Below are 15,097 nucleotides of genomic sequence, written 5' to 3'. Positions count from 1 at the left end.
AAAAAAAACACTAAACATTGAGGGTTAAAAGACTATGAACAACATAGACAGTCTTTATACATAATTAGCATTAAAACGTTGTAGTTGTATTTGAAGCTGTTCTTTCATTTTCATTTGTTGCATTGTTGGGAGAGTGCTTGCTTGCTGCATCACGTGAACGCCAGTACATGATTACAGCTGAATAGTCATTCAGCTGTAATCATGTACTGGCGTTCATGTGATGCAGCAAGCACGCACTCTCCCAACAATGCAACAAATGAAAGAACAGCTTCAAATACAACTAATAGTCATTCAGCTGTAATCATGTACTGGCGTTCACGTGATGCAGCAAGCACGCACTCTCCCAACAATGCAACAAATGAAAGAACAGCTTCAAATACAACTAACCTTTTTAATTAAATCTCGGTTCTAGTCATTCAATTATTTTTTTTTTTTTCCATAAAACTATGTATGTTAACCGAGTCAATGATCATTCTGTCATATATATATATATATATATATATATATATATATATGGAGGAAAGAGTGCTGTAAAAGAAATTAGAGATGATAAAGGTGACATGAAAATAGGAAAAAAAAAAAATCCTTACTTTGAAAAATTGCTAAATGAAACAAGCAGTGATGACAGCACAATGGTAAAAAACACTGACCAGGCATAAAGTCAGGAATACACATCCATACTTGAAGTAGAAAAAGCCATCAAAAGTTTGAAATGTGGAAAGGCAGCAGGAGTAGATGATATTCGACCAGAAATGCTGAAGTACGGAGGTATTAGTGGCTGCACTGCATAGTTCAGAAGGCCTGGACAGAAGGACGAATTCCAGATGATTTAGAGTAGAGCTCTCATAGTATCCATAGATAAAAAGGGAAATAAAAGTGAATGTGAGAATTACAGAGGTATTTCATTACTGAGTGGTCCTGGTAAGATATATGCAAGTATACTTGAGAAGGATCATGGAAGAGAAGCTTGGTGGTGAAGAACAAGCTGGATTCCAGCCAAATAGAGGCTGTCCGGATCAGATTTTCACTTTACGACAGATAGTTGAGAAATCACGGGAATATAACAAAGATCTGTATTTAAGTTTTATAGATCTGGAAAAGACATATGACAAGGTGCCAAGAGAGAGAGAAGCTATTTGAAACACTACGGTTATATGGTCAATGGAGTCTTGACAGGTAACAGACTGATTTGGAGGAAAATTGTAGATAGGAAGTTTGTAATGATGTAATTTTTCATGTAGTACTATCATATCCTGTACATCCTTAGAGGGTATATATCAGGAATTTGATGATGATGACATATATAAGCAATACTTAGTCTTTATTTGGGTTGTAAGTCAGCAGTTAGAATTGAAGGAAGTACAGGAAGATTGTTTAATGTTAAATCTGGTGTGAGACAAGGATGTACATTATCCCCTCTGTTATTCATTATCTATATGGATCACATTATGAAGAAATGTGTATTAAACATGATATCAAAATTGGAGATGTTAATCTCAGCTCTTTGCTTTATGCAGATGATGTTATACTTCTAAATAAATCCACTACAAGTCTGCAAGATTCCCTGACTAAAGTGAATAACTGTTGTAATAGATATGGTATGAAGGTCAGCATTAAAAAGACAAAGACAATGAAAATAGGCAGAAACATTGAAAATATTAACTGCATTGTGAATGGAGAACCTATAGAACAAGTAAAACATTTCAGTTACTTAGGCACGATGTTTAGTGAAGATGGTAAATTAAATATGGAAATAGACAACAGAATCAACAAAGCTGGTATGGTATGGTAGGAAGTCAACTGAATAAATTTATATGGAATAAGAGAAAAATTAGCCAAAATACTAAATTAGCTGTATACAAGACAGTATTCAAGCCAATTTTAACTTATGGTTCTGAGAGCTGGGTGAGAAGTAAAACACTTGAGCAAAGATTAGAGACCACAGATATGAGAGTTTTGAGAAAGATTAGGGCATGAACAGATGGCATCAATGACAATATCATATTAAAAATGAGGATATTAGGAAAGAACTTGACATTGTCAGTATCCAGGAATGCATTAGCAGAGCTAATCTCAGGTGGTATGGTCATTTAAACAGAATGAGAGAGGAAAGATTATCAAAACAAGTGTTCTCTGTCAGGTTGGCAGGAAAAAGACCCTGAGGAAGACCAAGATATAGGTGGATTGATACAGTAAAAAGTGCCTTAAAAGATAGAAATATAAGATCTGATAATGTTGAAGTCTTGACAGGTAACAGACTGATTTGGATGAAAATTGTAGATAGGAAGTTAGTAATGATGTAATTTTTCATGTAGTACTATCATATCCTGTACACCCCTAGAGGGTATATATCAGGAATTTGATGATGATGATGACATATATATACATATATATATATATAAAATTTGTCACGGTAGTAATTTAACCGCTCTACGATATGACACAAATTTATGCCAATCAAAATGCAGATTTGAAGTATACCATTAAAATTGAAGTACTATTGAAATAACATGGATGTGAAGCCTAAGATGATTGATACATTTCTGCTACCATTGCTCGATGGGTGGTTAATTTAGTTAAATATTCTTGAAGACCTGACAACAGACCAAGAACCAATTTTAATATTCTAATTTGGACACCAACTTTAACGTCACTTTTCCTTACCAATTGATGAACACTGAGTGCAAAAAAAAAGAAACAATGGATATAGTACACATGTAGATAACCTATCATGAACAATTCTTGGAAAGCTTTTACGTCTTCTCCTCAAAATCTGATGACAGCTCCTCTCCACAAATTACTATGCATCTAATTCCATGATGCTGCCTTAAATCTGTTTAACAATCCCTACTTCCCTCTCTATACATGAAATTTGAACATATGTTCATTTTCTCATGGAAGTATTTTGCCTTTTCATTAATTAGCTAATCCAGCACAGGAATTCTCCTTTTTACTGTTGTTTATACCATGCCCATACATTTCATCAATGAACTCTGTTCTCGATTTTGTCAACGTCTTTCTTGATAAAATAATAGTTTTACCAATTGTAGTCACTGCAGATCTGATATCTGGAAACTCCAGCTTCAATATAATTTCAATTATCTGTTGAATGCTTAATATCATCCATTTTCTTCCATTCTTGCTAAGTGGTGAATGAGATGCCATTGCACAATTACTTTCAATAAAATCAAAAATTAAAATGAGAACAGCACTGTGTTGCAGAGAAAATTTGATGCTTTATATATACTGGTGTACCACTTTCTAACCAGTGCCTTGAAGTATGGAGTAATTACTAAAAATTGCTAAATGAAACAAGCAGTGATGACAACACAGTGGTAAAAAACACTGACCAGGCATGCAGTCAGGAATACATATCCATACTTGAAGTAGAAAAAGCCATCAAAAGTTGAGATATGTACTTCTCTCTATATGATGTCTTGGAACATGCAATGGTTCCAATGAAACATGTCCGAACCCTTCATAGGTCTGACCATCAATCTCCCAGATGAAACTGGATAGAAATTATACTACTCTATGACTGGTGCCTTGAGATATGTGAATGTTTCTTATGAAAATATACTACTCTCTATCCGGGTGTGTCATGAAACATGCAATAGTTTCTATGAAGCATGTCCAATGAACCATTGCACGTCTGATCACTGATCTCCCATTATCTAATGGGATATGCAAATTCGCATATCCCAGATTAATGGGAGTAAATTTTTCATTGGAAAATATACTACTTCAGTGTCTTGGAATATACAATGGTAATTACAAAACATGTTCAAACTACCTTATGATATTTCAAGGATAAAAACATTCTACTTCAAATTTTACTTATTTTGTTTGTTCATAAATTTTCATATATGTGAAAATAAAATAAATTACATCTATTTCGAAATATGACATTATATCAATCTTCTTATTATTATTATTACGGGTATCTCCATGGAGTCAGTAGACTCATCGCGGGAGACCCAAACTATCAAAACAATATCTATCATATCTGTTCTTGAATTGATTTACAGACGAAGAACTCACAACTGACTCAGGCAATGCATTCCACTCGTTCGCCACCCTCCAGGCGAAAAACCTCATTCTCACACCATTGTTAACTGCACTTTTCCTTGATTTCCAGAGATGACCTCATGTTCTTCTATCACCATCACACAGCTGAAACATTTCCCCTGCATCAATCATATAAAAACCTTTTAGTAATTTAAATATTTCTATCATATCCCCTCTTCTCTGCCTATCAACCAATCTCTGCAATCCACAAACTTTCAATCTATCAATGTAGGGAGCAATTTTTACATCACTCTCCTCTGAACCCTTTCCACAACCTCCTCATCTCCAAGGAATCCAGGTGACTAGACCTGAGCACAGTAATCCAGATGTAAAAGTATCAATGCTTTATTAAGCGTAACAATAACCTCTTTATCTCTAGATGTTAGTGTGTTCCTCAATAACCAAGTAATCCTATGCGCAATCTTGGACACCTTAGCAATGTGTCCCCTGAACTTCATCTCCCTATCTACCAACACTGCTAAGTCCCTAGCCTCATCAATCTCTTAGAGTACTGTTCCATCAATGTAGTACATAGCTGGTAATCTTTTAATCCCAAAATGCATAACTTTACACTTTTCCACATTGAACTAACAGCCATTTCCTTTTGCCCATTTTACCAGCTTATTTAAATCATCCTGCAAACTCTCAACATTAGCTTGATTTTTTATTGCGCTTGCATCATCAGCAAACAACTGAATATCTCCCTTTAAGCCATTTCCTATATCATTTATGTACAAATTAAACAACAATGGCCCAAGCACAGAGCCCTGAGGCACACCACGAGTTACCCTGCTTCATCCTGGACTCTGCTCATCCATACACCACCTTCTGTTATCTCTCCCTGAGCCATTCTCCTATTCATATCATCAGTTTAGTATCCAACCCTCATCTGCTCCAATTTGCACAACAGTATTCCATGGGATATCCTATCAATCTTAGCAATACATTTATTTATTACTGGAAATATTTGCCATCTTTTATTCTTTCAATCAGTGCAATGGAATAAGGTATTTTATTCAGGTTCTTTCATTTTACTGAAAGTTTTTCACTTGGTTATACCATAAGTAAAGATGCAAAGAAATTATATTCTTAGTTTCATACTTTATCCAAGTATAAGCAAACAAAGTTTGTGTGTGAAGTAACTGCACTACTTGTACATAGGAGCTAATGACTTGGCATCAATTGCCTTAGTATCCCATAATGCATGGCACACAATCCTTAGAGACAAGTATAATGCTATGCATTATGGGGAAGGGCCATAAATCCAAACCAGTTTTGATCTTAATTGAGGTCTCATCAGTGGGAGCCAGACCCAGAGGAGACACCAAGGGAAGTCATATATTTCCCATATACATGTAGTGAAAAGGTATTGCACCTTATTACTAAAATACTTTGGATTAGAGCTAGTTGTTGAAAGTTTTTTCACTTGGTTATACAAGTAGCCCAGTCATGAAATTACTTCACATGCAAACTTTGTTTGCTTACACTTGGATAAAGGATGAAACCAAGAATATCATTTCTTGGTATCTTTAACTTATTTTATTGAAAACACTGCAGAAATTTTTCATGCTAGTTTCAAATGCCTGCACTGAGAATAATTGTTAGGTTAGATCAAATAACATTTATTGAAATATATGAACTTTTTTTTATTTCCTTGCAAAATTTTCCATTATAAATTATGCTTAAAGTTAGATCCATTATTGTTAATCACAATAACTTCATCAAAATATATAGGCAAAGCTTTTTTTCCACATTTTGTTTTCCAAAAAAGTTCAACTCGAAGCCAACAAATTATTGCTAACCATTACTCCACCTCCCCTTCTCTTCGGCTGTTAGTGTGGAATTTGCAGCAGCATAGCTAGGCTTTAAGTGCCTTGCCTAAGGTACTAAAATCCTAGTTGTAAGCCTAGCTAAAAAGTAACTGCTTTTTGTAAAATTTTGTGTTATTATTGACTGCCGCATATCAGCACCTAATTGACATTATTCAGAATGTGTTATACTATGATGAGTTATTTTAGTTTAGCTTACTTCTCCATAAATTGATAGTCAATATCTGAAAAAATGGTAATAAATATTTGATATTTTAAGGATACTTGTGACATAAAGACTGAATAATATATGCACGTAAACACAAGAAAGATATTTAATTAACCAAATATTTCGGTCTGGAAATAGCAGACCATCTTCAGCGGCACTACAAGAACAGTTTTTTAAAAAAAAAAAATACTAGGTGGAATACTAATAATAGATCATTTAAAAATAGAACAAGCAGCGTGATGTTATATCACTAATTATTAAAGGGAATATTTTTAAGCAGAGACATGATTGAAATAAAGATATCAATTAATAATATTAAATAACATAAAATTAATATGAATTAATGAGTTATCCTGATTAGACTTTCCCAGATTTTTGATATAGATATACAGTCATTCCGATTCAGGTTAGGACGATGGCGTAAGGCCTCTACGCTTTCTTTGAATAAACATTCAAATTTATAACGGGATATATGTAAGAGGCGAGTTTTTGACCAAAGGATGTTGTGGTTAGTTTCAATCCCATGCTGAGCCAATCTAGATTTTTCGGGTTTGTTGTGATGAATGGAGGATTGATGTTCTTGGATTCTTTTTTCAAGAGAACGTCCAGTCTGTCCAAAATAGGAGAGATCACAGTTGCAGGGAATTTGATAAACTCCAGGAAGAGATATAGTTTGTCTTTAGGAGAAGGAAAATGGGAAGATAATTTGTTAATAGGTGAATACATAGCTGTTAACTCATATTTCTTCAGAATTCTTGCGATAGGTTTTGAAATCCCGAAGATGTAAGGAATTGGAACTCGACGTATTGAATCTTCGTTGTTTTGTGGTGGATTATAAGAATCGAGAAGATGTTGAGTACTCTTTTTGGAAAAACCTTTGAGTTTCATGTGTTGTTGGATAGTAGAAAGTTCTTTCTGTAGAAAATTAGAAGTAGGACAAGTTTTGGCTCTTCTGATAAGACATTTTATGATTCCTGTTTTTTGACAAGGATGATGGGCTGATTTTTTAAGAATATAACGACCTGTGAACGTTGGTTTCCTGTAAACTGTAGTTATTTTCTGGAAAGATGGAGGAAAAGTACTGGAAGAGAGAGGTATGAGACTGAGCAGAAGTAAGACAGAGTATATGTGTTGTAAAGTGGACGGCGGCCAGGAGACAGATCTGGAGCTGGAAGGAAATGTCATCAGGAAGGTGAGAGACTTTAGATACTTAGGTTCAACAGTGGAAGAAGATGGAGGAGCTGAGAAGGAAGTGGGATGCAGGATACAAGCAGGTTGGAGGAACTGGAGGGAGATGGCTGGAGTGTTATGCGATAAGAGGGTGCCGATCAATCTGAAAGGCAAAATTTATAGGACAGTAGTGAGGCCAGCTATGACATATGCTATAGAAACTGTGGCCCTGAAGAAAAATAACATTAGCAGGATGGAAGTAGCAGAGATGAGAATGCTTAGGTGGATGTGCGGTGTGACCAGAAAGGATCATCTAAGAAATGACTATGTCAGGGGAACAGTGAAAGTTACGAACTTAGGAGCGAAAATACAGGAGGCAAGGTTGAGATGGTTTGGTCATGTGAGGAGGAGGGAGGACGAATATGTGGGAAGAAGGGTCATGCAGATGGATGTGCAAGGAAGGCGGAAGCGTGGGCGGCCAAAGAAGAGATGGAGGGAGCTGGTAGAAGAGGACTTGAAGATGAAGAACTTGGATGTGGTGACAGTCCAAGACAGGAAGGTGTGGAGGAGACTCATAACAAACAGTGACCCCACTTAAGTGGGAGAAGCTGCAGAAGAAGAAGAAGATAAAAAAAATAAAACAAGAAATGGTGCTACAAAGAAAACAAATAAAAATCACAGCCTTTCTAAATAATAAGCTTAAAAATGTTCAGTTTTGTATTTACATACTACAAGAACATTTATCTTATATTTTATAGTTTTTTTAATGTATTTAATCCAATAAAACAATTTGAATTAGCCATGTTTTTCAATTATCCGGGGGGGGGTATTAATCCTCCTTTCTATAATTTTCGATGATCAAGTAAAAACCTAGTCTTTTACCTCATGAGCTGTTTACAGATCAAAAGTTCTCCTTCAAACATGAAATTATCCTTATTATGAGAAACAACACTTTTCTACACATTCTGTAGGCAATAAGTTTTTTAAATTAATACTTTCTCTTGTTTAAATTTGTATAGCTAGGACCTTATGGTATTTTAGACCATGCTACTTTATATCATGTACATTTAGCTCACACATTTTCAACAATGAAAATGTGAGCTACATGTACATTAAGGTCCTAACTGAGTTTTCTGGTTTTCTCTTTGACTTGTTTAATTTAAGTCATATTGAAGATGCACTTAAACTAGACCAAAATTCTGTGCTAAATAAAAATATTACATAAGTATTGAATCAGCAGTGAGTTGTTATCTATCTAGTTATGGCTTACATTTCATTCATCATGTAATGAAGTACTATCCATAACAGTGAATGAAACATAAATCATTTATTACGAACATTACAGTTCATGCCTATATTCCACTGAACAAAATATTATGATACAAACATTTTACTATTAATAACATCTTTCATTCCCATATATTACAAGTTTTTCGAATCACCTACAATTATATCGTGATTCTAATTATATAATGATATAATTAATGATAATAATTATATTATTATATATTTCCTACAATACAAGCTTCTGTTGTCTATTTCCATATTTAATTTACCATCTTCACTAAAAATTGTGCCTAAGTAGCTGAAATGTTTCACTTGTTCTATAGGTTCTCCATTCACAATGCAGTTGATATTTTCAATGCTTCTGCCTATATTCATTGTCTTTCTCTTGTTACTGCTGACTTTCATACCATATCTATTACAACAGTTATTCAATCTAGTCAATTTAGTCATTGCAGACTTGTAGCAGATTTATTTAGAAGTATAACATCATCTGCATAGAGTAAAGAGCTGAGATTAACATCTCCAATTCTGATATCAAGCTTAATACAACTTTCCTTTATAATGTGATCCATATAGATAATAAATAACAGAGGGGAAATGTGCATCCTTGTCTGACAACTAATGTTAAATCTGGTGTCAGACAAAGATGTACATTCTCCTTGTCTGACACCATGTTAATGTCAGCTCTTTGCTTTATGCAGACGATGTTATACTTCTAAATAAATCTGCTACAAGTCTGTAAGATTACCTAACTAAAGTGAATAACTGTTGTAATAGATATGATATGAAGGTCAGCAATAACAAGAGACAATGAAAATAGGCAGAAGCATTGAAAATATCAACTGCATCTTGAATGAAGAACCTATAGAACAAGTGAAACATTTCAGCTACTTAGGGATGATTTTTAGTGAAGATGGTAAATTAAATATGGAAATAGACAACAGAATCAACAAAGCTGGTATGGTATGGTAGGAAGTCAACTGAATAAATTTATAAGGAATAAGAGAGAAATTAGTTAAAACACTAAATTAGCTGCATACAAGACAGTGTTCAAACCAATTTTAACTTATGAATTGGCGAGTTGGGTTAGAAATAAAACACTTGACCAAAGACTAGAGAACATGTTAAGAGTCCTGAGAAAGATTAGGGGCATGAACAAATTGCATCAATGGCAATATCATATTAAAAATAAGGATTTTAGGAAAGAATATAACATCGTCAGCATCCAGGAATGTGTTAGCAGAGCTAATCTCAGGTGGTACGGTCACTTAACAAAATGGACGAGGAAAGTTTAGCAAAACAATTGTTCTCTGCCAGGTTGGCAGGAAAAAGACCAAGAGGAAGACTAAGACATAGTGGATTGATGCAGTAAAAAGTGCCTTAGAAGATAGAAATATAAGATCTGATAATGTTGGAGTATTGACAGGTAACAGACTGATTTGGAGGAAAATTGTTGATAGGAAGTTAGTAAAGATGTAAATTTTTCATATAGTACTATCATATCCTGCATGCCTCTTGAGGGTATATGGCAGGAATTTGATGATGATGATGATGATGAGAATAATAAATCATGATTCTAAAAATGTCTGAAAAATCAGTTATGAAGGTTTTTTTTTTTTTTTTTTTTTGTAAACTACCATAATTAATCACCTACTTGTTTGTGCAAACTTCTCTAAGGCAATTAACGAAAATAAGATCACAGATGTGTTATAGGCTGGATCCTATGGGAAAAAAAACATAAAATTAATTATACAGAACTTTTAGGAGAGAATTCTTTAAACTACATTGGATGGTATTTTGAAACTGAAGTAAATTTGAATTTCTACTTAATGTATTATATTTTAAAAAATCAAACAGAAATTGGCACTGAAAACCAATGGAAATAGCTCACTATGAATGCAGAGCAGAACAATAACTATATTATTAGGTTTCATGGAATGAATACAGCACATATAATAATTAAACGCAAGTTTAATCAATTGTATATTTCGTCTCAGTCACTGAGACATCATCAGGGAAACAATATTCAAATAGTGAAAACACACAGAAAAATGCGCAAAACAATAAGCAGAAAAAATTAGACTGAATGCCTAAAGTTTTATGAGGGGCACCTGTTATGAGTGTGTGTTGGCTAGCCTTAGCTCTTGGGTGGAAGGCTTAAAGTTTCCCAAATCTTAAGATGTTTAACACAACCATATTTACTGAAATTTGAATGGTTCTGTAAATCTGCCTGCTGATTCTAAAAAAAACAAAAAACTTTTAAGTTTGTGTTTGTTGTGGTGAAGCAGAGTAATTTTTTACTATTTGATGCTATGCAGGGTATCCAAGAAATGGTCAGCTAGACCTTACTTATAATCTTTCCTCTCCCATTCTATTTAAGTGTCCATACCACCTTAGATTAGCCTTGCTCACACATTCTTGAATGCAAACAATGCCTAATATCTTCATTTTTAATATGATTCTGCCATTTATGCCATCTGAACCTTAATATATCTGTGCTCTCTAATTTTTGATCAAGTGCTTTATTTCAAACTCAACTCTCCGATCCATAACTTAAAAACTGGCTTAAACACTGTCTTGTATACTGCTAGTTTGACTAATTTCTCTCTTATTCTATATAAATTTATTCGACTGGCTCTCCACCATACCAGCTTTGTTTATTCGGTTTCTATTTCCAGATTTAACTAGCCATCTTCATAAAAAAAAAAACTGACTAAAAAGCTGAAATATTTTAATTGTTCTATAGCAGTGATGGTGAACCTTTTTACCCAGGTGTGTCAAACATCTTTTTTTTTTTTTTTTTTTTTTTTTTTAAATATTGACGTTGTTGATGTGCCACTTGCATACATGCATTATAAATTTAACTACATAATCATAGATGGTGACTTATACATATCATATTAGGCTATTTATTTAATAGGACATTGATATAAAATCTATGAATTCATGTTATACAATTAATTTAATAAAGTGAAATTACAAACTTACATTACATTTAATGACTTTTCTGTTGCTGAGTACTGGTAGAAAGTTGCTTTATAGAAGGGCTATAGTATGTACATTTTAATGCTACACAGGCAGCGCTCAAATCATTGCTCAATCTATTTCTCCCTTTTGATTTGATATTATTTAAGGCAGAAAATTGAGTTTCACAAGAGTATGTAGAAGAGAATCTGGGTTGCCAGATTTATAACTGGTACGTTCGTGGCAACCTTGTTACGTTTTAAATAGCAGCTATTTAGTAGATTTTGTTGCGACGTCATCGTAAGTTGTTACTATTTGCATTATTTAACAAAATTTACTGAATTTATTGCAACTATAAAAATGTTTTCATTATTTACTCAGATAAATTCAATATTTAATGCTGCGAATTATATTTTCTGTTAAAGTGGTTTCAAATATGTTTAGAACTTGTATTACTCAGTCGAGAGACTTGGAATGCCTGCATGAACGAATTTCACACAGAAGTCAAATGAAAACTTTAAGTTTATAACATATAAAACACATATTTATAAGTTTGTATCATATAATATTGATAATAATTTTTATAAGTTTGTATCATATAATATTGATAATAATTTTTATAAGTTTGTATCATATAATATTGATAATAATTTTTATAAGTTTGTATCATATAATATGACTATGCAGAAATTATGATTAAGAAAGAAAACGTAAACTTAAAATGCTCGTTGTTTATAGGCTAGTTGCAAAATAAAATAGAAATAAGTTAACTACAAAATTAAATAGAAATAGGCTAACTACAAAATAAAATAGAAATAGGCTAACTATAAAATATAATTCTTTCAATGAACCGAAACCTACCTTCGCCTTAACTGAGAGTGATCTTACACAATATATCGCAGTCTTTTCATCATAATACCAATATCTTTCAACATCCAAGGTGTGTCACCTGAAACCCTCAAGTGTGTCAGTGCTGACACGCATGTCATAGGTTCGCCATCACTGTTCTATAGCACTGATTCTATGAATCAATGCCATCCACTATGGGACGTAATGGCACATTTTCATTATGTATTTTTGGGAGTCCATATATACGGTGTGTGTGTGGGGGGGGGGGGGAGGTATAGAGTTAAACGGTTTTAATTTGTTAGTAACTTCTACAGGCCAAGAGGTGACCTTCTTAAGGAGCCTATGGAGTTTTCTGATTTGTGAGTTGGTGGGATTGTATTCAATAGAAGGTAAGTAGCTCGATCTAATAATAGAGCATTAAGCTTACCTGTGTAGTCCGTTTGGTTGAGTACTACGGTGGCGTTTCCCTTATCCGCTTTGGTGATTACTATTTCTTTGTTTTTCTTCATTTCCTGCAGAGCTTTATATTCACTATTGGATATGTTGGTTTTTGGTGGTCTAGCTTTGGTGAGAACACAAGCTACAACCAGTCTAATATCGTTGGCGATGTGGTTAGGAAGGTGGCGGATCCTGCATTCAATCTAGATTATTATATCCTCGGCTGGTATTTTTCTGGGAGCAATGGCAAAGTTGTGGCCATGTGAAAGAGCTATGAGTGCTGCAGGCTTCAAATTAACTGAAAAAAGGTTGACTACAGTGTTGGTTGGAAGTTTTGGTTCGGAGGTAGAGTTCTTTTTTTTTAATTTCTCAAATTTATTGATATGTTGGCCCCGTATTTTCTCAAATTCTTTATCTGCTGCAGTGCACGAGACATCATATAAAATTGACCAAAGCTCATGATTTAACGTGTTGGAAAGCTCTTCTTCAAGCGCCTGCTTTGTTTGCGTCAGCTAGGAGAATGCACGTGGGGGCAATTTGTTCCTGTAGCAGAGTGTAGCTGGCATGGTTATAAATTCGGAGAATCTTTTGTGAAAAGAAACAGAAAAATTGTGTGAAATTTAAACAGAAGCTTAAATTTCACACAATTTGGGATTACCTGATTATCCTGGCAGCGTTTTAGGAAGGTCAGATGATTCAGTTCTTGATAACTTCAGCTTCATTTTTTAGTTTAGAATAATTTTATTTTAATGCAATTTTATCAACTTTTGCAATATGCTCTCTGAACTTTAACTCTTTCTCCACCATTATCCCTAAGTCTCTAGCCTCATCAATTTCCTGCAAACCAATACCATCAATATGATACATCATATGCAATCTTTTGAACCTGAAATGCATAATCTTACATTTTGCAACATTAAAATGACAATCGTTATCCTTTGCCCACAATGCCAATTTATTTAAATCATCCTGCAGGATATCTACATCACCTTTATCAACTATTGCTCTCCCCAGTTTTGCATCATCAGCAAACAACTGATTAACCCCTCTTAAATATTTTCCTATGTTATTGATTTACAAATTAAATAGTGGCCCTAGTTACAATCATTCTCCTAGACTCCATTCCACCATATACTAGTCTTTGTCCATCAGCCATCCCCCTATCTCTTCTACTAGTCCCATATCCATTTCCATCCTCTCCAGTTTTTGTAATAGTTTTCCATGTGGTATTCTGTAAAAATGCCTTGGCAAAGTTAAGCAGTATCATGGTGTAGCCATTACCTTTATCCAATTCTGCTGTCACTATATTATAAAATGTAAATAAGTTACTAAGACAGGACCTATCCTTTACAGAGCTATGTTGCCCACTATAGAGTATCGTATCCCTATCCACCCACTGTTGTATTTTACCTTTCAACAACTTTTCCAATACTTTAACAACCATTTCTAATATATTAATTGGTCTGTAGTTTACTACCTCTGTCTTAGAGCCACCTTTATGCAATGGTACTATCTTACCCTCTTTCCACTCCCTTGGAACCCTGCCAGAGATGAAATTTAGACTAAATAGCTTCGTCCAAGGCAATGCCAATTCTCTTGGATGCTCAAGATGTACATGGGATGATATCCAGTCCCATTGCTGTGTTCACATTCACATTTTTTAATATGCTGGACACTTCCTGTTCATCTACCTCAATGTTGATATGTATCTCTGTAATGTCAGCAACTGCAAAATCACCACCCGGATGATATATCATTGGAAAAGGATCACTCAGCAACTCAACTATTTCTTTTGGTTCAGTCACCTTCCTACCATGAGCATTGTTTAAAGTCATTCTACCATTATCATTTTCCCTCTTACTTGTTACATAACAAAAAAACTCTTTTGGGTTTGCTTTGGCCTGTTTGGCTAATTCTCTCTAATAGTCTGATTTGGCCTTCCTTATCAATCTCTGACCACTTAATTCCGACTTGGTTTATCCTCCTGACCTATGGTATTATTATTATTATTGTGACACCTCCAGTGAGTCCAAAGACTCATCGAGGGAAAGTGTGCCAACAGCATCGAATGATGGAACTCCTTCCAACTACTAAACATGCTCAAACTTGCTTAACTTTTTGCGAGCCATTAGTATCAGAGGCTCTACCAATCGACCAACCTTTGCTGGCTAAGGGTATGCAGTCTGATACTGCTACTCTCAAGCAATATCTGACCACTTGCCATGCACTACAGACATTCTTTCCTTGTAGCTTCTCAAGCAATGGCACTGTTGTAGTGAAGCAA

At 34.4% G+C, this 15,097-nt stretch overlaps 1 protein-coding gene across 1 annotated transcript in view; it reads right to left on the bottom strand.

The window, feature by feature from the left end:
• The window catches only part of LOC150103427 (RING finger and SPRY domain-containing protein 1-like), a 358,201-nt gene that overhangs the window by 263,992 nt on the left and 79,112 nt on the right, over positions 1 to 15,097 (bottom strand). The window contains exon 6 of the mRNA XM_090397430.1: positions 10,217 to 10,283. Within this exon, the coding sequence (XP_090253556.1) occupies positions 10,217 to 10,283 (67 nt within the window). The remainder of the gene's footprint in view (positions 1 to 10,216; positions 10,284 to 15,097) is intronic.

The sequence above is a fragment of the Typopeltis vanoorti genome, chromosome 9 (genome assembly GCF_054136105.1).
Source record: "Typopeltis vanoorti isolate ZY-2024b chromosome 9, IOZ_Tvanoo_1.0, whole genome shotgun sequence".
NCBI lineage: Eukaryota > Metazoa > Arthropoda > Arachnida > Uropygi > Thelyphonidae > Typopeltis > Typopeltis vanoorti.
This window is presented reverse-complemented; position numbering and strand designations above follow the sequence as displayed.